At 40.1% G+C, this 27,332-nt stretch overlaps 1 protein-coding gene across 2 annotated transcripts; it reads left to right on the top strand.

The window, feature by feature from the left end:
- Positions 1–129: 129 nt before the first annotated feature.
- On the top strand, positions 130–25,933 carry LOC120735944 (myosin-3-like). 2 transcript variants are annotated; one of them, XM_040035769.1, is made up of 21 exons: positions 130–217; positions 3,556–3,645; positions 3,797–3,937; positions 6,043–6,114; positions 6,196–6,267; positions 6,365–6,394; positions 6,579–6,653; positions 8,118–8,156; positions 9,416–9,551; positions 10,542–10,621; positions 10,846–10,968; positions 11,231–11,290; positions 11,489–11,593; positions 15,566–15,676; positions 15,852–15,992; positions 17,445–17,658; positions 17,762–19,398; positions 19,627–19,723; positions 19,888–20,027; positions 21,740–21,819; positions 22,343–25,933. In XM_040035769.1, exons 2-21 carry the CDS (start codon positions 3,601–3,603, stop codon positions 22,524–22,526), a joined length of 3,582 nt encoding a protein of 1,193 aa, XP_039891703.1. In that variant the 5' UTR covers positions 130–217; positions 3,556–3,600; the 3' UTR covers positions 22,527–25,933. The 2 variants fall into 2 exon arrangements, with proteins under 2 accessions (XP_039891703.1, XP_039891693.1); XM_040035759.1 differs by having other exon boundaries at positions 6,359–6,394.
- Positions 25,934–27,332: the final 1,399 nt, after the last annotated feature.

Below are 27,332 nucleotides of genomic sequence, written 5' to 3'. Positions count from 1 at the left end.
AATAGGACATCTCTATTAAAACTCTATTCTATTAATTTATGCATACATGCGTTTTATTTGTGCATTATATATTTTATAGAAAACTACTGTCATATTTAAATTTGTATTTATATATCTTAAAGTTTTTGAACATTTCACATTTTTGAGAATCTTCTCAGCATCTGTCCAGTGAGCTTCCTGTAGTTCGCCATCTTGCTTGCTGTGCTAATTACTAAAGGTAAGCTACAACAACAAGCAAACATTTTATTTGAAGTACTTACTTATGGCAGTGCCTATTTTATTTCTCTGCTAAATTAGTGTACAAATATGTATTTCAGCATTAATATGGAAATGTATGTTTAAACGGCAGAGTCATGTTAGCTACAACTAGGTGGCTTTAGCTTTAGCAATCATTTTTGCTAGGCTAAACAGTTTGTGCTTATTCTGTTAGCATGGGAGTTTGATAACACTGGAAATACCTTTAGAACAACAGTACAGTCACAGTAAAAACTAATGCTCTGCATTTATTGTGTTGTTTATCAACATATCTGGGCCTTAGTGTTTTGTTAATACCCAGATTATTAGTTATCATCAGGATAATGATAACTGATTTTGGTACAGTTGAACCTAGAGCAACATTAGTTATCATAATCCAGGAACACCACCAATATGGGCACATCAGATACACCTGATATTGACGAGTCTTACACTGTCAGCTTTCTTCTCTGGCTTCAAACATACTAAACTTTATTATTATAGTAGCTCTCTTCTAGTCTTACTGATTAAAGTGCCAAAAGTGCTTATCACATTCATACAGTACCTTTACTTACACATAACCAGATTTGTGTATCCTGATTGCCAGTATTAGGGTAACTGGATCCAGAAAACAGAAAGTTATCCTGGGTTCTCTGAACTTTCGTAGTGCAGGGCCAAGGTCTTAAAATTAGATCAATACAAACTCAGATGAACTACAGAACAATAACACATTTTTGAGTGCCATTATTGATTTAACAAAATTAAGCCAAAATGCGCAAGTGGTGTCTAAAAATTTAAGTACAGCCTTACTGCCAATCAGATGTACTTTATTAATTGATCATCAACAACTGATGATCAATTAACATCTGGAGTATTCAGGTGTTGACCCAAGGAAGAAAGACATTAGCAATGATCTTAGAGAAGCAATTATATCTTCCCACCAGTGTAGGAAGGGTTATCAAGCCATTTTAAAATATTTTAATAATCCTTTTTTTCTACAGTGATAAAGTGTAAAACATTCAGGACAGTTGAAATCTTCTTAGGAGTGGATGTCCTAGCAAATTCACCCCAAGATCAGATCAGTGTTCAGAGAAACTGCATAAAACGTTAGAGCTTCATATCAGACCCTACGGGCCGACCTTGGCATGCTAAGTGTTAAAGTTCATGACAGTGCAATTAGAAAAAGACTGAACAACTATGGCTTTGTCTGTTGGACAATGTGCTTTTGTCTTGTCCTTTGGACAAACAAGAGCAAAGTGGAGGTGTTTATCCATAATGTACAGCCTCATTATGGCAGTTCAGGAGATAGAGCCGGTCATGTACAAGTTGAGAGATTGGTGGCCTATTGCCCAAGGATGCCAAATATCCTTGGGCAAGATACTAACCCCAAGTTGCTTTCTGATGCATCCATTGGAATATGAATGAGTGTGAATGTTAGATAGAAAGCAATTGCCTAGAAAAGGCATTTCATTTCATTTAGTCAACCATGAAATCCTCTGTATACCTAAAATATTCTAGAGTCACAGGTGAGGTCATCTGTCGGTCCAAATTGGGTCATGTAGCAAAACAATGATCCCAAGCACAGCAGCAACTCTACAACAGAATGAGTGAAAAAGAAAAGAATCAAGGTGCGTCAGTGGGTTTAAGTGTAGAACTCAGTCTGATTGAAATGGTGTGCTGGGACCTTAAGAGAACTGTATAAATCAATCCCACAAAATCCAGTTAACTAACATTTCAAAGAAAGAGCACACCAAAATTCCTCCACAATGATGCGAGAGACTGATAAAGTCATACAGGAGGCCTTTACTTTTAAGCCACTGCTGCTAAAGGAGGTTTGACAAGTGCTTGAATCACGGGGGGTACGTCGTTTTTCACACACATAAATAAGCCCACAGTATATTACAGCATATGTTGATGTTCATTTGATGTTGATTTAATAATAAGGTATGATTATTGATACATTCTTTTAAATTCTATTTTATTGGAAGGAGGACAGCATACTTTGATAATGTTTAAATATATTTTTCTTATTAGTTTTCCAACTTAGAAAGAAAGACAAGCCGCTTCAGACTAAAAACACAACATCCCTTTTAAAGTCAGAAAGTTTGGTGTGCGTGACATTTTACTGGTCACACGAGGTGAAGCACAGGTCACTTACTTTATCATATCATTAACAATGTGACAGTAAGCCAGCATGAAAAGAAAATAAGTAGAGTTTATCAGTTTAACCCCTGCATTTCTTTTACTTGACGAGGTAAAATAAAGAAGCCAAATTGTTGTGTTGCAGTAGTTGGCAGTATCCACACTTGGATTGCATGTATTACAGATTCAGAGCTTCTTTAACTTTCTTTTATGGTTGTATTACAAAACAGTTACCAGCATAACTCATACAAAGATAATGCAAACTTCATGTTACTTGACAGAAATGTTCCATTTTAATGGCTACGCCACTTCTTTTAATTTGTCCCTTCATGGCTTGGAGGTGGTAGTTAATACCTGCTCAACTAAATCCCAGGGAAAAGCAAATAAAGACACTGCAGTTTCCTCCCCTCCTGCCACATTCACACATACACATTCAGGCTGTGCACATAGTGTGCCAGGAGAGCGACACACTAACGCACGCTTGCACAAATCCCCTCCCTGCTCAGCCGGGGGTCACAGTGTCAGTTTATGATAGTAGCCAATTCTAGCAGGGATCATTTAATTCTCCAACATGATTGATACTAGCGCAGGTTAAATGGGAGAAAAAAGGTCTGTTCTATTAAGAGATCATTGGCTAGTGGAGACCTCCCACTTAAATAGTTATATTTTCAGTAGGTGTGTGCTTGCAGTGTGTGTCTGTGTGTGTCACTCAGTTTCTTGGTTATGTTGAAGGGACAGTTGCAGAGGACTATCCACAGGTCAAATTAAATAACCTAAGTAATTTAAAAAGCATTGACAGTGCAATTTGTCCATTCAGTGTTATTGCTCTGACCCCTATTAGTGTCGATGGGCTGGTTCATTTGAACCTGGATGGCTTATCGAGGTGTTATCTTCTCATCGCAATGGAAGCGGTGTAAAACAAAGAAAGAAAAAAGCCCTAACAGTCATTTCAAAGCCATTAGGTCAGACTGCAGTGATTGAGAAGCATTACCAGGCCTTAATGTTCTTCTCTATTATTTCTACTAAAATCATTTAGGGGTAAAAATTGCAGATGAGGAAGTAATTATAAGCCTATAAGCTCATAAGTGGAAAGGCAGAGATGTTACTGCTTATTAAACCGTCTATTCTATTAACCTTTCCAACAAAATGTGCCCCACTCCCACCCCACCGGATTATCAGGCAGAAGAGGCCCAGTGGGACCTTTGGCTGCCCTGAAACGACTCGATGGATGTTAGCACAGAGTCTGAGACACTTCCCACCCACACCACTGTAAGTTACTAATTTTGACAGTGCAAGGCAAAGTAAATAACATCCATCAGCTGGTTTGTTTACTTGGTGAAAGATGAGATTAAAATACATTTTACATGAATGATATTGTTTCAATCTTAGCTTTGTTTGAGATTTCGATCTTCTTTTTCAGTTTGGAGAAGATGTGTTGGAACATGAGCTGAATCTTTCCAGCTCACACTGTCAGACGGAGAGTGGGGGGAACATCTTACTACAGCTGCTGGAATTCAAAACCAATCTGCTCGAAGCCGTACAGGAGCTGCATATTCGGAGGGTAAAGTTGAAGTTGTAACCATGTCACTGTGAAGGCATTAGGGTACCATCTCCTTGAAGTATACTTTATTTTAATTTCATAATCAAAATCACGTCCTGTGTCATGGCTCTGGTGGCATTTTTCTGTTTCTCCATGGTGGTAAAAGACGTAAGTACTTAAAAAAAAAACTGTAACAAGTATAATAGACCAGTGATCCAATGTAGCCCTTTCATGGGCAGTGGTAGTACTGCGTTGAGTGTCATGCCTTGATCCCTTTCTCCATCTTCTATTAGCAGTAATTAACAGCAGCTTAGCTACAGAGTTCACTGATTCCTAACTTTAAAAAATCTACCAGCTCCAAGCAAGGTTCATCCATACTTTAAATACTGAGCACATAAATTAGCAGAACATTTCATATCAATTTACCAAATTAGTGCAGTGAAGCTATTTTATTTAAATAATATCTGAGCTGGTTGGTACTAGAATGATACACGATACTGACTTACGCATAATTTCAAACAATACTAAAAACAAAGATTTATAAGCAGATGCGTGAGCACATGCTCTGTGTCAACACTGGTCATTATTAGCAGCGGCTTTCTGGGAATTACGCTGTGCTCGTTTAGGTTCGGAATTGGCTGACATGAGAGCTGTTTGAACTTTGAGGTGCCTTGTTATGTGTATTGTCTCTAGTATTGCTCACTTCCTCTATTCCTCTGTATTATATCACCATTTCCTGAGACACTAATGACTCTGTTTGGTTGAAGAGCAGTGTAATTTCACAAATATATTGGTTATGTTGGTATTAGAGCATCCATAGAGAAAGCCAAGTGCCCCTTTGGCTACGTGGATTTAACCCTGCTGGATATGATGCACATTATGTCAAGAAAGAGGGGAGGGGGTCATATAAGCCTATTAGCCCTTAACCAATGAGCACAAAGTCAATTTGTTTGTAAAGAACTAACAAAAAGAATAAAGCTTTCTCCCCTCCAGCAAGTACTTTAAATCCGAGTGTGCTTAAAGGTTAGAGGAGCAAAAATGGGATGTTGGTCGTTGAGCTTTTATTGTTATAGTCATGTTAACTCAGACACAGACATTAGATGATATATCAGTCTGTTCCTCCTCAGGCACTGCCGTTATCAAAGTAGCACTTTGTAGTTGTGTTGTTCACGGGGGTGGGAAGGTTAAGAGGCAAGAGGATGTCATGATGGAGCCGGACATTCCTGAGCAGGTCAAATTCCAGCACTTTCTTTTTTTTAAAGCGGTGTAACCAGCGGCTTTAGTTGGTGAAGATGAGTCATAAATGGGGAAGAACTGCGATTAAGATGAAATGTCACATTACATGAAATGCATGTGATATGAGATTTAGTGTGATCTGGAAACAGTGTCAAACTTTTTCCAACTCAAATTTTTTTCCCACAAACTTCCAAATGCCATTTTTTGTTTTTTAACGCCCAATAAAAGGTGACCATTCAGAACAGCAGTAAAAATGGTAAAAAGATGAAAAGCTATAGATGAGATTGTGCAACATGGCTTTTCGGCCTTCTCTTGATACACAGTTACCTGTTTTAATTTACATGGATTACTGATCTTAGAAAGGCTTTGCTGTGCATTTAACACATGCACTCACACATACACACAGCAATTATTCCCTGGTGGAAAAATAACAGCTTTATCTCCTGTGTACTCCTTTTTTCTTTTTTTTGTGCCACGCTGGTAGCATACTTTAATAGGAACTTATAAAATAAGCTCGCTGAGTTAACCAGCTCCCACGTGCACATAAAAAAGTCCCCTGGATATAGTGAGCACTTGACTTTTACCTGCCTTCTCCAAGAGAAGAGGGAGGATAGGGATGGTTTTCCACAAATATCACCTCCCTTCTAATGTTCCCCCGTCACTGACTGCTTCCACAAAAGATACGCAGGACTGAACCAAAGAAACTTAAAGCACTTTGCAGTTTTGGCTCAACTCCACTGGCCCACAGAGTGAAAAAGATGAAGATTTTCAGACTGAATCCCACCTTCTTAGTCACAGCTTTCCCGTTTAAATGTTCTTATCAGGTGTTTCCTGGTTGCTTGTCTAATTGTGAACTTACCGATGCCTGAGAGTCAGTTTTTTTGGTTTAGGATGCAGAAACCCGCTTTGAGGATCAGATCAGTAAGCTGGTGTTGGAGAAGCAGGAGATGGAATGGGAGAAGGTACAGCTTTATTTAACAAGTAATATCAAAGAATAGATGAGATCATCAGTAACTTTCTTCCGTCTTCCCTTTCATTTGCAGGAATCCCTACAGCATCGAATTGAATCTGTGACAAAGCAACACACTGAGTCACTCACAAATCTTAAGAAACAGGTGTGGTTTTTATTCCTCCATTTTCATTTCTAAACAAGACTTTTAACAATGTATTAAAACCTTTCCAAATAATTTATTATCTTTTCTCAAGTTTCAGGCCAAATTAAGAAACACAGAGGAGGAAAAGGTACAGAACTCTTATTCCCCCAAACATCCCCACGATAGAGCATTTTATTCAATAAATGTCTTTAGAGGAGAAGTAAATTTACTCATCTCAGTTGCACAGTTTTGGCCCTCGGAGTGAATTCTTTTGTGCTGTGCTTTGGGCTTTTATTGCTTTTTTGACACTCAAAATGAATTTAACATTTCAGGGGAAATATCAGGTCATTGCTGAGTTAAAAGACAAGGAGATTAACAACTTAAAGGAAGAGCTGAAGTCACTGCAGGTACTGAGTTGTTCAACATTCTTCTTTCTTCTCTATCTCTGTTTTATTGTAACATGCACACCATCAGCACCTTTTATCCCTTCTTTATTAAAAATAAGCAAGATAACACAGTTTAATCGTTAAACTGTTCAGAGAGACAAGTAAATAAAGAAAAGGCATGCTCGATCAGAGTCAAGGGTTCTGGTGCATGAGCCTGGCCCGCTCCGGCTCCCCTCTGCTCATCTTCAGACATGACACCACAGAGGTGATAAACGATCGTACTCACGGTCCAACGCACTTTAACAACCCAGGCGTGTTACAGAGACAATAGAGACCGTTTTTGATATTCTATCTGGGAGACTCTGACTGCTGTGTTTGGATAAAATGAAGCTCGTTTGTGTTCAATCTTGTGACACGGTCTGGTGGATTCTTTAATTTAACACATTATCACACAAGTGACAGGTGGCACTGAAGTGATTTAATTGCCATGTACCTTGACTTATCTGCACACCACTGGTGTTGTATAGTTCAAGTAATGTGAAATATAAAAAGATTCATACACCAGCTATTTTAATTCTAGTAGAATTTTTTTTTTCATATTCATAGTAATGTTTAAATTCATGCAAATGATAAATGGGGTATTATTGCCCCCAAACTTTACCTTTAGGACTATTTTTTTTCTGTATTTTGGGGCAAAATATTTTGTTGTTGTTTACATTTTATATGTTAAGAATAAAAAAGGAAACTGTATTTTCTCCTGGCCTAAGACGTAATTTGGACAAAGTCAGTGTTTTTTTTGTTTGATTTGTTGTTTGTAGGTGGAAGTAAGTATACAGTTTAAAGAAGCAAAAACAAAACAAAACACAACAATTTGGCAAAATGAGAAAACATCTGGTGGCCCTATCCAGGGTGTGACGGCCTCTTTGAGTCCTGTCAGTGAGGCGTTCATGGTGTAATAATCTATGCCAAAAGTCTATAAACGTGGAGGGACTTAATCACAGAGCCCATAAAGACAGTGTATTTGAAAGTGAGATGTCTGCATGACATGATGGCAAAACAAAACATTTGGACATGCAGATGCAGAGAGAGAGTTACAGTACTGAAACAAAAGCGTATGTTGAGATGGGGCTTTCTGTCACAGTACATGATCTTTATTTGGTAGAATTTTTGCATTTTTAAAAGACTGTAGATTTAAATTATTTCTTTTTAAATATGTTTTATGTTGCTTTTGTTTACCTGAACATGTTAAGGAAGTCTTTGCAACACAGGCTTCAAAGCTGAAATGTGAAGGTTTTTTTTTAAACTTTGGAAAAAGCAAGACTTGCTTTAAATTTCACTCAGTTACTGCTGTTATTAAAAATGTGCCATCTTGATTCCAGATGTGTTGAAAACTGTCATGTACGATTGCAACATCACTTATTTCTATTTTCTGGAAGCCGCTCTCAAAAACAGGCTCGCTAATTTTCTTTTACTTCTGTCACACAGTTGCTGAAGTACAACTTGGAGAAGAAATCAAGTGAGCTGGTAAGGAAGGATTTTTCCATTTATACAAACTGTTGACAGAAGGTTGGTGGGAGGGGAGTAAAATTAAAAGAGGAGGATAAGGGAATGGTGCTAAGGAGGGATGGGTTTAGAGGGGAGAGCTCATCAGGAGTAACGGATAGGGAGTGTGTGACACTTTGAACTGCCAGCACAGCAGAGAAAATATCTCTATTAAAATATTTTATAACTGGGCCTCGCTCAGTTTAACCTTCTTCGCATGACGGTGGCTCAGCAGAGTGAGAGGGAGTTGTAGAGATCTGGCGAAAAGGAGAGTCGGACAGATTGACTGAAGGGAGTGAGAATGAAAGAGAAGGGAGTGAGTGAGAAAACGGGAGAAGGAAAGAATCTGCTCAGCTTGATACACACAATCAAACTGTAATGGCAGTTTGAAGAGCGATAAAGCGCTCTGAAGCATGAGCCCACTTGATTCTTACATTTCACTGAAAGAGGCAGGCACTAACTCTGTCAAAGCGTGACCCTCACTTTACTTGACAGCTGTTTCCACTGTCGTATGTCTTTATTTTGCAAAATAAGCTAGCTCCTTTTGCTGAGCCACAGCCATCAATCTGCTACAAGCTGGTAATAAAGGGGCAGCGTGGTGGTGAATAGAGAGTCAGTTCTGGATTTGAACCTCCTGGTGACCTGTAGTCGTTCTGTGATGAGTTTGTTTGTTCTCCCTGTTTCATCCAGAAGCTCTAGTTTCCTCTCACAGTCCAAAGACCTGCATGCTATGTTAACTGGTGTTTCTTATTTGGCTGTAGGATGTGAAAGTGTGTCACCTGTGTCTGTATTGCCCTGTGATGAACTGGCGACTTGATAAGTCTTTCTCTTAAGCCCCCAAGGTGGATAAGTGGTTAAAAAATGGGCAAAGGAAGAACTGGAGTCAGGGTGAAATAGCTAGTCTGACCCCTACAAAAGTAAAACAGATCTGCATATGGGCATATCTGATCGACCAATTTACTTTTAAGGGGGAGGGGAGAGAAGCTGGGGACAGGCAGGTGGTGGTGGCTTTAAAGTCTAAGGAGTTTTGCTGTCACCATTTATCATTTGAAACCAGATATAACAAGTGAGGGGCGGATCAAACTGAGAAACCGAGGGCCCTCATAGGTTAGAGACATGTCAGTCACATGTAGAACCATCCTCAGTGATATACAAACAGTCCCAGGATCTGTGTCCATTAACGGGCCGGGTCCTCCTCAACATATTTCTTCTTGTCTGTTTTAACTGTGGCCCCTCCACAGGAACAGAAACTGGCCTTACAGAGCCGGACAAAGGACGGCCACCTGAGCCAACTGGGAGAGGTGGAGAAAAGATTCAGTGCCTTGTCCAGGCAGTGTGCCATGGTCAAGCAGGCCCATGACAACCTGGAGCAGAATGGTAATAGATACAGAAAGACAGATATATAAATTAATGTTCTGGATGTTGATCACTCTAGGCTTACTAATGATCCCATGCAAACAATTATATACACAAATCAGATCACACATTTCACATATGTGCCGCTTCAGTTTGTCATTACTGAGTGTTATTAGGTTGTTTTCAGCAGAAGAGGTTCTGGTTTGTTCCCAGTATAGCCTGAATTCTCTCGGTTATAAATATAATAAGGTGCTGGAAACAGTTCACAGGGATCCTGGTACATCGTGACGTGATACAGTAGTATGTCTCTGCTCATGCAGAATTTTCAACAGCACATTCATTCCTGAGAAAATCTTCCTTCACATCATTCATTTCACTTTATCCTCGTCTTTGTTTTGGGGTCAAGATCTGGGTAATGCGCAAAGGTCACTGTCATGTTTCTTTAAATGCTCCTCTAGGAACACTTTGATAAGAGTAAACTATGAAGACATCTCCCAGATCAGCAGTGAGGTTTAGTTTAGCACTGGGTTGCTATCTAGAGGCTTTATGTGAGCCAAGAAAATATTCCCACACCACCAACACCAGGCAGCCTGTCCTGCTGACACCAGGCAGGATTGATCCATCACATTATTTTCCTGCTCTTTAACTTTTTAACCTTGCTGTCTACTCATCTAACATACTTTCCTCTTTTTCCTGTCAGCTAAAGGTAGAGTTTTTGTCTATGAAGCCCAGATGTAGTCATGTTTAATGAGACGTGTGTTCTTAAACTGACCTTTTGCACAACACCAGCCTCAATTTTTAAGCCCAAGAGGCATTTTTTCGCCAAATATTGGGATTATTTTAGTGTCTGTTACAATTAGTGGTAAACCAACTGCAACGGGAAATCCATTTCTTCTTGTGTCCTGTTGTTTAGTTTTTTCATTTCATTTGTGATTTAGATGGGAATCCTTCCTGTTTGCCCTCATGTATAAGCTGTGTATGTTTCATGCTGCACTATGTGTCAATTTCCAGTTGATGAAGCCATGAGAATAAACAAGAAACTGACTTCTGCTAATGAAAAACAAGCAGCAACCATTGTGTCACTAAAGAAGGTATGGGGCCAAGTGGTCTAGCATTTAGATTGTTTGAGGCATTTTTGTGATTTTCCTTCTAAACTTTGTACCATTTGGCGTTATCAGTTAAATATCAGCCACTAAAATATATTGTTGTTTCAAACTAGAAGATATTGAGGGTATTATTTGAGTTGTCCAGTGGCCTGAGTAGTTTGTGAGGCATCAGCTTGACTAATCCTGTGATTCTTATGGTGTCCTGTCAGGAGTTGGATGAAGTCAGTAATGAGCTCAGCAAGGCCAAGATGACTTCAGTTAGACCGGCCAAACCCTACAGTCCCACAGGCAGAGAACAGCATATACAGCAGCTGCACCAGAAGCTAAAGCTGGTAAATGATGGTCATTAACAGAAATCGTGTTTTATTCTAGCAATTCACAGCCAAATGATCCCAGGTTCAAATCCCATTCTGTGTGAAGTTTGCATGTTAGCCCTGCAAAAGTGTTTGCCGCTGCATAGTACATGGGATAAGCTCCAGCCCCACTGCAACCCTTATTTAAATAAGCAGAAGAGGATAGATGGATCGATTGATTAATGCTGAAAAATCTAATCCAGTTCTGACACAGACAATATTTATTTTTTTGTATGGTTAGGAAACTGAAATGAACAAGAAGCTAAGGGAGGAAAATGCAACTGAACTAGCAGAAAAGCAGGTAAGGACCTGGAACATGACTAAACCTAGACAGCTTTAATGTTGAGTCTCTTCCTTCAGTGAAATTTTGTGAACGTGATTGTTTTGGAAACTCCTTTGAAGTATTTCCACTTTTTATGATGTCAAGGTTCAAATAAACCAAAATCAAGCCCGGTCAGTTTGTGCGCCATTATTGTGTTTGTGTCTGTGTGTGGTTTAGGAGGTGATACGGTCTCTGCAGCACACCCAGCAGCTGTTGCTGAGTCAGACGCAGACAGTGAGGAGAGTAGAGTTGGAGCTACAGACACAAAGACAGACGTACGAGGTCAGAGTATTTCATCCTGTACTATTTTGTGGATGTAACTCTTCACATGTATACATGTTAGCCAAGACTTCCCTCTTGCCATGCCTTGGTAGCCTTTTTCTGAATTGGCTTCACTTTTCAGACAAGGAGATTACATCTGTGTATTATGGGTTCACATGTAGTGCATTTTAAAAATAACTCAGTCCCCTTACAATTGCTGTCATTCAAAAAGTGGATCAGTCTAAAAAAAAAAAACTTGGTTCTTTTTGCATTCGCGTTATAATAATGAGCTCATTTGAAAAGTCACTTTACAGAATACAGGCAAGTGAAAAGTACTTCTCACTTACCTGTATTCTGCACTAAATTCCTACCAAAGTTCCTTATTTTCATGTGATGGTAAGATGGAGAAAAAGTTTCTAGGTGTTCTGGACAGTTCCAGTTTGATGTATTCTTCAGTTCCTCCTGCACACCAAACTCTCATTCAGCTTTATTATTATTTTCAAGGGCAACTGTTTTTTGTCTGTTTGCTTTGAGCATCTCATTGCAGTTGCGTGTGATCTGTCTGTAGTGTCTCTGCAGACCTAAATTACAATCCCCGATGATGAAACACATGTGAAGTTTGCTTTAACAGATCAAAAGAGAGAAAACAGCTAATATGCGTATCTGAGTGCCCGGCTTGAAATTACCTCCACCAAGGAGTTTCTGGTTTGAAGGCATTTGTGTGCATGTCATTCTGTCTGTAAATACAATAGCTTGAAAACTTTAGAATGAATTCTGGTGAAACTCTGTAGGGGTGTAGAGTGGAGTTTACACCCCATTCTGTCATGCTAATCTCCAAAAGTTGATTCTGTTCATCTGGACGTAGCGTTTTGTGGGAGAAACGTTTCGTCACTCATCCAAGTGACTTCTTCAGTCTCAGCTGACTGCAGGTTTCCCCAATCTTATAAACAGTACATTTGCATAATGACTGAAACCAGCCCACTGAAGGAACAATGGGCTGGGAGGTCAGTTCCTTAATCATAATTATGCAAATTCTCATGACCATTGATCAACACCCACTGACCAAAACCCACTGACCAAAACCCACTGATCAATGGCCATGAGTACCATTCACAGAGAGTTGGGGAATGGCTGCAATCACAGCATTGTAAGATGGTGACAGATGTACCCTTAGGCCCCCTCCTCGATTCAGAAATGGTCTTTCCCTTTTCACATAAATGGCCTCCTTGACTCCGCGCTCAAACCAGCGTTCCTCCCTGTCCAGGATGTGTACATCCTCATCCTTGAAAGAGTGTCCACTGGCCTGTAGGTGTAAACAGACTGCAGAGTCCTGACCAGACGAGGTGGCTCTTCTGTGTTGTGCCATCCGCTTCGCCAGAGGTTGTTTGGTTTCCCCGATGTATAAATCCCGGCAATCCTCCTGGCACTTAACAGCGTACACTATGTTACTCTGTTTGTGTCGGGGGAGCCGATCCTTGGGGTTGACCAGTTTTTGGCGCAGCGTGTTTTGGGGTTTAAAAGCCACAGAGACCCGGTGTTTAGAAAAAATGTGTCTCAGCTGCTCTGATACTCCTGACACATATGGGATCACTACAGGTTTTCGCTTGGGCAGTGGTTGCCCTTCTCTCCTGGATCGGCTGGAGCTTTCTTTAGGTGCCTTTCCCGCTTAAATAAAAGTCCAGCTGGGATAACCACATTTACTCAGGGCCTTCTTGATGTGCTGTTCTTCTGCCTCCCTGGCCGCTGTGTCAGTGGGGATGGTGTTCGCTCTGTGTTGTAGTGTCCTGATGACACCCAGTTTGTGCTCCAGTGGATGATGAGAGTCAAACCTTAGATACTGATCCGTATGTGTAAGTTTACGGTACACGTCAGCTTTTAGATGTCCCCCATTCCTGATGGAAATCTCACAGTCTAAGAAGGCTAACCTGCCACTTTTCATATCCTCCCTGGTGAATTTGATGTGTCGGTCCACTGAGTTAATGTGATCCGTGAAATGTGGTAGGTCCTGAGATTTGATTTTCACCCAGGTGTCAACCACATATCTGAACCAATGGCTTGGTGGTGTTCCAGGGTAGGATAGCAAAGCCCTCTTTTCCACTTCTTCCATGTACAAATTGGCCACGATGGGTGAAACTGGGGAGCCCATGGCACACCCATGTTTCTGCCTGTAGAACTGACCCTTGTATGTGAAGTAGGTGGAATGAAGACACAGTTCAAACACACTTGGTCAATGCTGAGAGTGGTCCTGTTGCTGAGGTTGGGGTCATCCTAATCTCTTACGGACTACCTCCAACGCTTCCGTGACTGGGATGCAAGTGGAGAGAGATGTAACGTCATACGAGACCATGGTTTCATCTGCCTCCATAATGACATCTCTCACCTTCTCAACAAAATCCAGGGTGTTCTGGATGTGGTGTTCAGAGCTGCCCACCAGCGGGTTGAGGATCGAAGCCAGAAACTTGGAGATGTTATAGGTGACAGAGTTGATCATGCAGACAATCGGTCTTAAAGGTGCACCCTGTTTATGTATTTTCGGTAATCCATACAGACTTGGTGTAGACTCCCCTGGGTACAGCCTGTGGTATGAGGTCCGGTCGATAGCCTTGTCTTGTTCTCACTGCTTCAGACAGTCTATCACCCTCTTCCTGTAGCCACTTCCTGGGTCTCGTTTCAGGGGCTCATAAGTATTTTCATCACTGAGTAGTGACAAAATCTTCTCATGATAGTCTTTCTGGTTTAGCAATACTGTGCACCGACCCTTGTCTGCTGGAAGGATGATAATGTTGTTGTCATCACTAAGTGATGTGAGTGTCTTCCTCTCCTCCATGGTGATGTTGGATGCTGGGGGCTTTGCATTGCTGAGACAGGCCGAAACTTTCGTCATGCTAAGTAAATAGTGCCCAGAGAGAGAGCTACATTTTGGAGTGCTTCTTGTTTATTAATGTGTTAGATTGGATAATTATGTCCAAATACACATTTCAACCTTGATCACACATTTAGAAAAGTGTTGCAAAGAAGAAAGGAATAGAAATGTAAAGTGTAAATCAGAAAAAATAGCACATCTTAATCTCCTGATTTATTTTTAACTGGTGTATTCATGTTAACTATCATATGCTGTATGTAGTACAAATATTGGTAAGCATCACTGGTAAGCAAAATTGATTTAATAATAACAAAGTTTTTTTTTGCCTACAGGAGAGAAAAAAATAGCTCCAGGTGTGTCTTTGTTTATCAATAATAAGGAAGAAATAGAAGAATTTATCTTGTTGATTCTTACAAATTACAGTCATACATTTAAGCCACATTTAACAAAAAATTTGGGGCGAATGAAATTTATCCTTACAGACTCTGGACTTTAAAGTTAGTGCGATTTCAGTCCTTTTATGTTAGAATACTTTAATTGGTTTTTGTGTGCAAAAACAAAAATAAATGCCAAACTTATAGTAATAACATGTCTGTTATCCCACTTCACCTTTGTAGAAACCTCCTTTTCATGCACTTTGGAGTTTTGGCTGATAGAAAATGTGATTTATGTCTCCAGATAAAACCCTGCACCACCCATTGGTCCCACACAGATCAGAAATTTTTCAGGGTCTCTTTAAATGATTATAGAGTAAATTTATGCAAAGACCAAAATGAATGACAACCATTGTTCCTTCCCATAAACTTGATGAATGGGATGTTGTATATCACAGCATGTACATATGTGAATATAGTCGGCTCCACAACTGAATGATAGTGTGTTTATTCTGCATTTATAGCTTTAAAGTTTATTGTTCTCTTTTCTTCTCTCTATACCACCCCCTCTCATTTTAATTCACCTATTCATTAATTTATTAAAATCATTATCAAAATGACACAAGCCAACTGATTTGTATTAGCAAGAAGTCCTTCTCTCTGCCTGCCCTGTTTAGAACCCCCTGTTCACATTAAATAAACACATAAAAATTTAGTATTGCACTAAAACCACATGGGCGATTAATTTTACTGCAGGCCCTTAAACAGGAACATGAGGTGATGGGAGAGCAAAGCAAGGCAATGGAAGACAAGGTGGCCCAACTGATGGAGAGCTATGCTGCTTCCAAGACCAGCTGGGACAAAGAGGTAGAAGAAAAACTGTGCTGTGGGAGAAGGCATTGTGATGATAGTAGCACATATTTACAGTGTCCGTCAGGCTGGACTCTTCTATAGCAGACTTAATGTGTATATGGGAAGATGCCAGAAAATCATACAAGCTCATTTAAAATCACATCTTTCATTTGTCTGTGTGGGTAAACAGAAGACGAAGTTTCTGGATCACCTCAAGACACAGCAAGAAGCCCTTCAAGCACTGAAAGAGGCTTATGATGATCTTCATCAGAAACATGCTGAGCTGTCCTTACAGGCCAAATCACATGAACAGCACATACATGAAATGGAGGTATGTATCCAAAAACACATGTAGGGGATTACACGTGTCATGTGAGGCAGGAGTGACAGATGGGTACGGGGGGCTACAAATGACAAATAACGACACTGTGATTTGTAGCGGAAGTAGTGAACAGATGAAAGAGAGCCTGGAGAGGTGGAGGTATGCTCTGGAGAGAAGAGAAATAAAAGTTCGTAAAAACAAGCAGATGTAACAGGGATGCTCCAAGGAGAAGAAGCAGTGATGGTGGATGAATTTAAATGCCTGGGGTTAACCATTCAAAGCAATGGGCAGTGCACAAGTAATGTGAAGAAGAGAGTGTAGGCAGGGTACAGTTGTTGGAGATGAGTGTCTTGGGTGATTTGTGAAAGCAAGAGTGAAAGGGAAGGTTTGCGAGATGGCGGTGAGACCTGCTGCTATAGAGACAGTGGTGCTGAAAAAGGACAAGAGGCCGAGCACCAGATTAAAGCACAAAGGGTCTGTGGAGCAAATTGTCCCTAACATCAGGACATCTCCAGTATTAGATGCTTTCAAACCCCGTATGTATTTTTTGGCTTTTAAATCAGAATGAGTTTGAAGTACTTTCATTTGGGCTGTTTTTACACAGCTTTATATTTCATTTAACTCTGTCATTTTTCTCCTGTGTTTTATTTGATTTGATCATTTTAGATATATAGCACTTTGTTCAACAGCTGTTGTTTTTAAATGTCCTGTAGAGACGAACTTTACTTGATTTGAGTACATCAGAGAGACAGCTCAGGTTCAGTGTTTCGGAGGCAGAGTTATAGCGGCAAGGCTGACGGTTGGACACGTACAGGGGAGAGATAGTGGATACACTGGGCAAAGGATGCTAAATATGGGGCTGCCAGGCAGGAGGAAAAGAGGAAAAGAAGATTCATGGATGTTGGTGTGACAGTAGAGGATGCTAGGGATAGGGTGAGATGAAGAAGAAGAAGAGAGTTTCTCTTAACAGAACACAATAAACACTTTTCTACAACTCTGTTTTTACATGGAAAAACTCATCACGCAGACTTTGTACTACTCAATTGATAAGTTTAAAGTATTTACAGGGGACCTTCACTTTTTTCTACCAATATCTGTACTGTTGCAGTGTTGGATGATTATATTAAAAATGAAAAATAACTAAAATGAAAAATTAACAGGTTGTGTTTTCAGCAGTTTTGACAGAAAGTGAAATACATGTGCTGAATTGCAGAACATTAAGTACTACAAAGCGGTCCTCTCGTTTATTAGACAAACCTTTCAAAACAGACCAGAGTCAGCACTTGAACATTCAGGGATAAAGAAACCAGGAACAGAGCTCACTATAATATTTTTCATAATATTCTGATTTACAGCTATGGGAATAATGTTAATAACAGCAGGTGTAGCTGATGTATAGTAGGTGAGTTTATAAGAGAAACTGTCATGTGAATGCATGCATGTTTATTTTTCTTTGCACAGGTAAGAGACAGCAGCCAGACACTCAGTGTTTCTACCCATCCCACCTCTGTGGAGGAAGTTAGAGGCGAGGAATCTGTGAGTGAACGCATCTCCAGATCTAAGCTTCCCGGCTTTGGCAGTCTGCAGCACTCTGTCTCCTCTCAGGCCAAAATTCCAGACCGTCTGGAGGACACAGCAACTGGGACTAAGATACTTGCCACTGCAGAAACTGAAGGTCAGCACACTAAATATAAACATACAGACGATAAATATGTTCTAAGACACTATGAGACAGTCATTTTCGTATTTTTTCTCATGCGCGTTTTATTCTCTTTCAGGTCAAAAAGTCCCAAAACAACAGTCACAAACAATAAAAGAGCCTTTAAGCCACCTAAAAATGTCCAGTTGTCCACTTACCATGAATTTCAGCTCGTGTACTTTTTCTGGGACAGGAGCCACAGAGGCCATAACATTGAACAAAGGGGTTAACAACTCGAAAAGTGAACACAACCCTGATGTGCTTTCAGATCTAACTAATACTGCTCTCTCTGTGTCTGATGATGATACCCACTTTATCAGAGGTTGCTGTGCGAGTAGTATAACTGCATCAAACTCCGATTACAGCTCTCTCGGTGAATCTGCAGATTTACCAACAAACATGAAAAATAAAGGAGACGACACAGGAATGAATGAGAAAGAACATGAGGAGAAGGACAGCGGGAAACAAGGAAATAGCCATAGAGAAGAAGAGGAGAAAAATACAGGACAGCTGAGGAATAGGGAAGACGATCAAGGAGAAGATGTGAAGGAGGGAGGACGTGCTGGAGAAAAGAGAGGAACAGCCATGGCACAAACAACAGATAGAAGAAACAGGCGAGAGGACAGTGAGGGGTCAGCAAAGGATGCTGAAACAGAAACAAAAGATAGAGCGGATGGAGCGAAGGAGAGAGAAAAGACAGCAGTGCAGACACCACAAACACAGATACGAGCCCAGACGATCACTGATATGACTGCTGAAAAGAGCCACACACTGCAGGTCATTGACTTCATGGGCGCTGAGCCGCCTGTGGATGTCTGTAAACCCTCAGACTTCACACAAAGTCTCTGTCAGAAAGTCAGTGAAAAGGATGCTGAATGCAAACATTTGAAGATCCATGGTGAGACTGGAAGAGATGGAGAACATCAAAGTGTTAGCTCTGAACAACAGGAAGTTTCAAATTTGTGTCAAAACGAGGTCCAAAGCTCAGACGGGGACACAGGATCACTAAATCAGCCTCCCACCAAAAAAGCAGGGGAGCTTTCTGCTGGACTTTCTGAACACCTGAAGCAGTCGAGTACCTCACAGACAGACGATGCCACATCAGCTGGTCACTCAAATGGTTTTCACAGCGCTGAAAACTTGGGATCATGTCAGACACATACAGAAACACGTACTCCTTCTGATGTTATTTCAGATATGACGCAAACAGATGAAAGCTTTGATGTACCTGTGAGTGAAAAACTGGCAGAACCTGAGCAGCTGCTGGAAAGCTTAGAGCAGAAAGATGGGCAGCTGAAGTCTGTGGTAACTGTTGAAGGAAAGGGTGATCCAAGTGTAGAGAACAGAAGAAAAGATGAATCAAGTGTAGATACGAATGTCTATCGAACACCTATGGAAGAATCCCACTTAAAAGATGGCAATGTTAATATTACGATGGGTGCCATAACCCTTGATTCTGAGGTGAAAAGTGAGCATATAAAGGACACAGAAGATACAAAGAAGACTAAAAGTGAAACAGATCCGAAGCTGCCACTCGTTACAAGTCTGGGTCACAAGCAGCCTGAGTTAGGAGAGAAGCTGCTGAGTGATTGTGGCGAGTCGTCTCTGCCCAGCAAAAAGACTTACAGGCCATTATTTGAGTGGGCCGCTGCCGAGAGAAGAAAGTCAAACTCCAGAACAAAGTCAGATGTCACCATAGCGCACCAGCCAATCCAGGTATTAGAATCAAAAGGTTGTAGCGTTTTCAAGCTGTGTGATGAAAATATGTACAACAGTTTCAAAAGTCATATGATGCTCATACAGGACTAACTAGCTACACTAACCTAGAGAAGTGCAGTTAATTTTAGTTTGTAATCGTAACAGTTTTTTGACATTCGGATGTAGAAATGCTTTAAAGCTGTGGTTAGTTTTATATCAGTTAAACTCTTGGTGTTTTTTTTCCAGGGATCTTCTCTGTCTGAGCAGAATACAACTGCTGGATTCCCAGGACATCCTGCCAGCACAATAATACTCAAGCCCCTCAAAAGCAAACACGACAATGGTGGTGGTTTATCATTTCACTAAGGAGCACAGAAACTGCTCTGATGCATGACTAGGAACATCTTACACAGTGAATTCATTGTCCGTCTGCGTTTCTTACCATTACTAATCATCATTCATTCTTGCTTTCTTGCTGTTCTTGCCATCTCACCTCATTCCTCTTAGTCCCCTTGGTGATTATGAGGGCGTCAGACCTGTTGAATGCCTCCAGTGTCTGTGGGACCGCACCTTCCCTGAGGAGAAAGCAGCAGGGACTCTGGGAAGCAGTGCAGGAGACCTGCAGTGAGAGAACAGCAGCAGATACGGTCAGTTGTTAAGAAGTAGGGAATTGCTGGTACGACACTTTAGAAGGTGGCTCATTTATAACTGTGAGAGTTAATAATCATATATGTATGTCACAGAAGTTATTTTAAAATAGCTTGTAAAACACTAGTCAAGTGATAAAGCACAGCTCATGATTTACATACCTTTACATTTGAGAGCTTTATTGATGAGTCCTCACTGTGCGAGCTGCACTTTGGAAAATTTAATTTCAGCTGCTGAAGCCCGTGTCCAAGTACATTTCATCACAGTGAAGCTTTAATCGTGTTCTCTAGTACAAGTTGATGTTGAGCAGCAGGAAATGGCCACAGTGTCGTGTTCACATAGAAATGCGTGCCCCCCCCCCCCTCAGAGGACATCAGAATGACCGTTATAAAAGGGTTTTCTCTGTCGAGGTCATTGCTGTTCCACAGATTCAGAGCTTCATCATTTTATAGAATGTGTCTGAGCGGAGCCCACGGGAAATTTGAGCTGGAGCTTGAATGAATATGCCCGTTACAACAGCCTGACATGTCCTCAGAGGAACTAGATATTAAAATGCTCTTTCAACATTTTTGTGGTCCTGGACTTTTAGAATGTAAGAGAACTTGTTTAACAGAGTACGCAGAATATCTGACAAAGATTTCAGAGGTTTCAAACTTTCCTGCTCTTTGATTAATGTTCGGTCAGGTGTTGACCGAATGGATGTGGCTTGATGTATGTTGAGCTCATAGACAGCCAGACAGACAGAGAACAAATGACCTGTGGAAGAAAAAGTACCTAATGATGCCTGGGTACCTCGCCTCTCTCACTCACTCAGTCTCTGGTCTCCACTCTCGCTCTGTCTTCCTCTCTCACTTCATCATTTGTCCCTCACTCACTTTCTCCACCCTCTTGCTGTTTCACTTTTTTTAATTCTGTTTCACTTTCTCTCTCTCACACGCTCCCAAACTCTTTTGTCACCATCACCGCACTGTCACTCTGTGTTTTATACAATCCAGGTGCTCGCAGTTGAGGGAGATGGGCTGCAGCATGACTCGAGTATGAGGGGAAAAAACAAACTCATCTGATAGTTTAACAAATTGTAAAGAAGACCAAAGTGAAGAGTTCTGGCTGCTCTCTCTGGGCTGGATACAGATACAAATATCAGTTGTTGCTGCTTATTGTCTGCCCTGAAATTGTTTATCTGTCTTTTCTTTTCTTATGAAGGAATTAAGCATTGAACTGACATTTTTGTACCAAAAAAAGACCAAATGGTGGTGATAGATTCCTGCCTTATAGGTGCTCCAGGTTGATCACAGTCTGTGGGCTTCTGCTTGTCCGCTTGATTTTCAGAATTGGCCATAGATTGCAGATCAGATTAAGATCTGGGGAGTTACTGGGTTGTGAATCCACATTGTTCATTTGATATTCCACTTTATCACTTTATCAGGACTAGATTGCGATCACTCAGGATTTGGCCTAGAAGCATGCCACAGAGAACTGAAGGAGAAGGTTGAACACTATGAATACTCACGCTTTTCATACATTTGGTTTATCTGCCAGTAATAGTCCAAATCCTATAGAAGAATCTTTGTGTTTCTTATTTACTGTATTATCTCAAACTATTATATTATAGAATAATAAATATGAAACACAAACTTTGTGTGACCACAATCACAGCTTTCTCACAGTGGATATTTGGTGATATCTACTGTTTGTTGTCATTTTTATGCAGGATGGCAGAGCTCCTCCGCCAAGCTGTTCTTTTCCAGCCTCCAGCACAGGCAGCAAACTGTCATGGCAAACCACTGCAGAGTGAGTATGTTTGTTCTTTAGAAAGAAGACACCAGCATTTGAACCAGAATAAATGTCAAAGTAAATAAATAATAATGGGCAAATTTCATAGCTCATATCTTTGTATCTACACACCTGAATGAAAATGTTCTTCACTAACGTTTTGGCCCATTCAGTAGTTAACAAAAGTATTGACAAAAAACAAGAGGTTTTATTTTGTTTGTTTTTCTTGGTTAAAAATTATATTTTAGAAGTTTTAGAAGTATTCTTATCATCTTATTCTATTCCAGCGTTTTTCTAATTTTTGCTATGTAACTTTGCACTGTCCACTTTCGGCTGTAACAAATCAAATTTCCCATGTGTGGGGCTAATAAAGGTTATTTTATCTTATTATCTTATCTTAAACATTTTCATTTAAGTGCATTACTTCAGTCTAATGGTAAGGAGAATTTGTATAGCTTCATTTGAAATGTGTATTATTACATGATTAATAATATGATTACTGACTACAAACAAGTTCATGCTAGTGTTTTCTTTGAATCAGGTGTAGCAGAGCTCCTACCTTAGCTGCAGGACCTAGTTCAGAGTCCAACTGGGAACTCTCCTGCTCCCAGGAGAGGGACGATCAACAGGAATCTTTCAGGGCGCAGATCTCAAAAATCGAACAGTTCCTCGAGACAGAGAGGCTCCGTCTGCCCAAAAGACAACGAACTGAACCAAATCTGTAGAAACTGCTGGTCGTCTTTATTCGCTGTCCTAGGTGAGACATTGTGTGGCACACGTTTGACAGTTATTGTTAGTGCAGGTCTAAATGTTCTGAAACATAATTGCTTTTTAATATATACATGTGTTACTGATTCCTTTGAACTGTATAGTTTCTTCTAACATTGCTGTTTGAAGTTTAAAGTTTTTTGGGTCAAATCATTAATTCTTCACTTTATTGTTATTTTAACATTTCTGTGCTTTAAATGGAAAACTGCAGAGTTTGTGTGTTTGTTTCACACGTGTGTATTTTTATGTTTTTAAGTGAAGAGATGAAAATAAGATAGCCTTTCAAAGTGACAAATATACAATACTACTACTGCTACGTTGGTAAGATTTTATTTTATCACACAGTTGCATGTGATTTAAGTAATTTTAAAAAGGCTCTGATGTCACCAGTGTAAAAATCCAACATTTCCAATCTCTTGTAATTTCATTAAATTACAGGGTTATCAGTTGTTTTCAAAATATTGTATACAAAGACTTTAGATACACTGCAAGTTTCTGCAGCCTCACTGACACAACACTGACTCATCAAACCACACAAACAGGACATCGGTATGTGTTGAATGTCTTTTACTGGAAACATTATTCACAGTAAATCATGCATTCACAGCAAACAGCTGGATAAATAAGGACCAAGAGCGCTGTTGCCCATTAAAAAGGCTGGGAACATGCTAATTAACATTAATTAGCATCATAGCCAATCAGTGTGGCATGTCTCAGAGGAGCTCTAATTGTGGAGGCACCTTTGGTCTACACCATGTTGTTTCTGCTGCTGCTGTTGTTGGAGGCAATTACAACTCGGGACACTCTGGTTTGACTGTGTTTACACCTATTAAATTAACAGAAATAACAGTTCAAATAACAATTAGCACTAAATACCCCAACCCTAATTAACCAAAAATCAATTAGTGAACACACAGTCCAATTAACACGTACTAACAAGCCTCTCGTTAACTTTATGTTCCCTGTGAGGATGATGGCGGAAAGAGCATATGGCCCCACAAGAGCATGAAGCAGCTGACCACACATGTTTGGATTCTCATTAGTCTGGTTGCTGCTTATGTACTGTAGACGTGTGGCATTTGGCTTCAGCTCACTCGCATCAGGTTAGTTTAAGTGGGTTTGAGAGTGTTGGACAAAGAGGTTTTTGTAGTATATAGACTGTCTAGATGCAAGTTTCTATTAGCAAACTGATCTATTAATACATCTGACTGACATCAGTGCAGTTTGTAGCCCTAATTTTCAGCTGTCACACAGATACACAATGCTTTTTTACAGTATCACCTTCAGAAGACGAGATAATTTCAACATTATAATGTGCTGTTACGCATTTTTGACTTGGTGATAATGTGAAGACATAAAAATATATTACTTCACTTTTTAAAAATTACTTTTTTATTACCTCACTTTTTGTAGGTCACCATATTGATGCAAAAAAATATCTTTTTTTTAATATAGCATAACAACATAGTATGTAAATATAATGCAAACATAATACATAATACCCATCTGTCAATTTTCCAGCACTCATCTAGGGCCAGGTCACTGGGGCAACGGTCTAAGCAGAGAAGCCCAGTCCTCATTATCTCACCTGCATAAACAGAATAACGCAAAGTTCAGTGTTGCAATGCTTCCCGTTTAACTTCTTACCTGTGCCTGATATGCAGCGAGTCAACAGAATTGCATGACACTGCCTGAGAGCATCACTCATATAGGGCTAATTGTTTTGGTTCATAACGTTAAATGGACTCATTCTTATATAACGCTTTTCTACTCTCCCAGAGTACTCAAAGCGCTGTATACAACATGCCACATTCACCCAATTACACCCATTCTCACAAGCACGGACTCTAAACTAAGTGATTTTCTAATGACATTCACACACATTCACACTCGGATGGATGCATCGGAGAGCAACTTGGGGTTAGTATCTTGCCCAAGGATACTTGGCATGCAGACTGGAGGAGCCAGGGATCGAACCACCCACCTTCCGATCAGCAGGGGACCTGCTCTACCTCCTGAGCTACAGCCACCCCACATTAGATTCTGTCTTTAGCTTTAAATCCGATACACGGGACTTTGAAGCACATAAAGATATAGTTTTGTTTTCATTACTGTACTTTGACACTATGCTGTGAAACATAGGTTAGCAAAAGTTAACCATTTGGCTGTGGTAATTGACCCTCATGACTCCCCCACGCCCCAGAGCACGCCTACCAACAGATCCACAGCAGACCTTGTTGAAGTTATAAGAAAAGACTCGAGCTTTCACCATATTTCTACTCGCACGCTAAAATTAACAGCTAACATTTCAGTGGTGGTAAAATGGCTCAGCTTGATCCATCTTACTACACTTACTGATAATGAATACGTCTGAACCTTAATGCACTCATAAAGAAACCTGGAGCATTTGAGTGGCTGTGCCCACCACTGCTGACCCTTATCCGTATTGGGAGGACGGGAGATGATGGGAGGAGAGGCGGGGGAGGTGTGGAATATAAAAGAGTTAATTTTAATGCACTCGTGGTCGCAAAAACTCATACACGATCTATATTTCTCACTCATACAGTTTTTGCCTCTCCTCTTTTACATAAGCATGCACATGGCCACATACACACATACAGTCTCTGTTATGAAGTGTTGGCACTTTGAAACAGTCAATTACCCTCTGGCTAGGGAGGATACCTGCTGTTAATTACTGCTCAGTGTTTTATATGGAGCGTAAATAAAGAGACCGCTGACATTCACATTCCATCAATGCGTCCCCCAGCTCACACTGCATTGTGTGTGTGTGTTATTTGAGTTTAAAATAACCCTTGTGAGGTAGGAACCATGGGGAAAAAAGCATTTTGGAAAGAACGGGTACAAATCCTCCAACCTGACCAAAAAGATGCTGTTTCCCAGTGAATTTGCCTCATAAGACTAAATCCTGAAATAGTACCCCTGCACAGATATGCAGTATAATATATGCAGTTAAGATTTTGGTTTATAGTAATGTTGAGCTGGGGTTGGCAATGGCAACCTTCCATTTTAAACACAATTTGTTTTTACCCTTCCATCTACCCCAGCCTCCTCCTTAGTCCTAAAACACAGTCAGTCTTCAGTCCCAAATGTGAATCTGATAAACTTCGATCATCAGTTTTTAATGCATGTTGACTGTACAGTGATAATAACTATAATGAATCAGGGCCGTGATACATGTCTATTATTGTTTTGTTATATCTCCCTGTCATTGTTATGAGTTATGAGTTGGTCCCCCTGAATTCATCCCAGGTTATCTTTAGTTGTAATTATACACTGTACATAGTGGGAAACATTGGACCACTACTTTGAAGCCACAAATAAAGGTATCATCATCTTTCTGTCATATTGGTAAATTTTTAATTTGTGTTTAGTAGAGTGAGGTTCTCAAGCCAAAAATGCCATTCATACATCTCCATATAGGGTTTTAATTATGAGCCATAATGTTGTAGCCATCTAAAGTTGACTTACTATATGCTTCAAAACTGGGAAACAATGATATGTGTCTTGTAGAAATTGCCATAAGATATCAACAACCAACCAATGTGATGTCAGACAAAACATCTACTATATCCATAATCCTAAAGGGAAGCAAATACATCTCTGATTAGTGGAGGTCACTGTTGCCATGGAAGATTTTAAACATGTGACAAAAACTTCAGAAACTGTAATAGCAGTGATTGCAATCAGTTGATGAAGCACTGTACTATATCGATGACGGGGCTATATATATTACTTTGCTACACACAAACAGCAAAATATATTTTAAAAATTCCAGTTTTATTTATATAGTGCCAAATCACAAAAACAGTTGCATCAAGGCGCTTTATATTGTAAAGACCCTACAATAATATAAAGACAACAGAGAAAAACCCTTATAATCATAAGACCCCTATGAGTAAGCGCTTTGGTGACAGCGGGAAGGAAAAAATCAATTTTAACAGGAAGAAACCTACAGCAGAACCAGGCTACGGGATGGACGGCAATATTCCTTGAGCAGTTGGGGTGAGGAGGGGAAGACGAGACAAAAACATGCTATGGAAGAGAGCCAAAGATTAATAACTAATAATTGATATTATTATCAAAAGTCCTATTATGCAGCGCTGCAATAATGAAAAGAATTTCATTTGAAAAAGTTGGAAATCATTATGGGATTTGCAAAAACTTTTGGGATGAGTAGCTCCTTCACTGTTAAAAGAAATTATTCACACAGTCCTGTGTCTTTTTATGGTCATGACTCAACTGGTAGCTGGCTGCTTTAGTTCAAGACAATCAACGGGTTTCTTTGCTCTCACTGGTAGTAGCTTCAATTACTCGCTTCAAAGTTGAGAAAAGTTTAACTTAGGACAACACTGGCGGTTATTTCATCACTTTCTGTGGTCTGTCGCCACCACATGTCTTCTAGTCACTTCCTATGTGGATGTCCATAAAGGCATTTGTATAACAGGCTAAAAAAGAGGCAGATAACCACTACTGTGGCACAGATATAGGCTTATTAGTGCATACAAATACATACAGGATACAAATTAAATTAGCATCTTATCGATACCAGATTAAAAACCAATCCAGTATTTGAGTTTCCACAGCAGTTATTGTTTTACTTGTTTACACTCTGCTTGAGTTCACTTGGATCAGCTGGTTGTCGTGTTTGTGACGTTTCAAATATGTGTTTCCAACAGCAAAGGTGTCTTTGGTGGACAAACTGCAATGTCAACGCTCGTAACATGATTGAAGAATGTTTATCT

This window comes from Simochromis diagramma, unplaced genomic scaffold, assembly GCF_900408965.1.
Source record: "Simochromis diagramma unplaced genomic scaffold, fSimDia1.1 OVJJ01000333.1, whole genome shotgun sequence".
Taxonomy (NCBI): domain Eukaryota; kingdom Metazoa; phylum Chordata; class Actinopteri; order Cichliformes; family Cichlidae; genus Simochromis; species Simochromis diagramma.
Note: the sequence above shows the minus strand (reverse complement) of the source record. Positions and strands in the feature narration are given on the sequence as shown.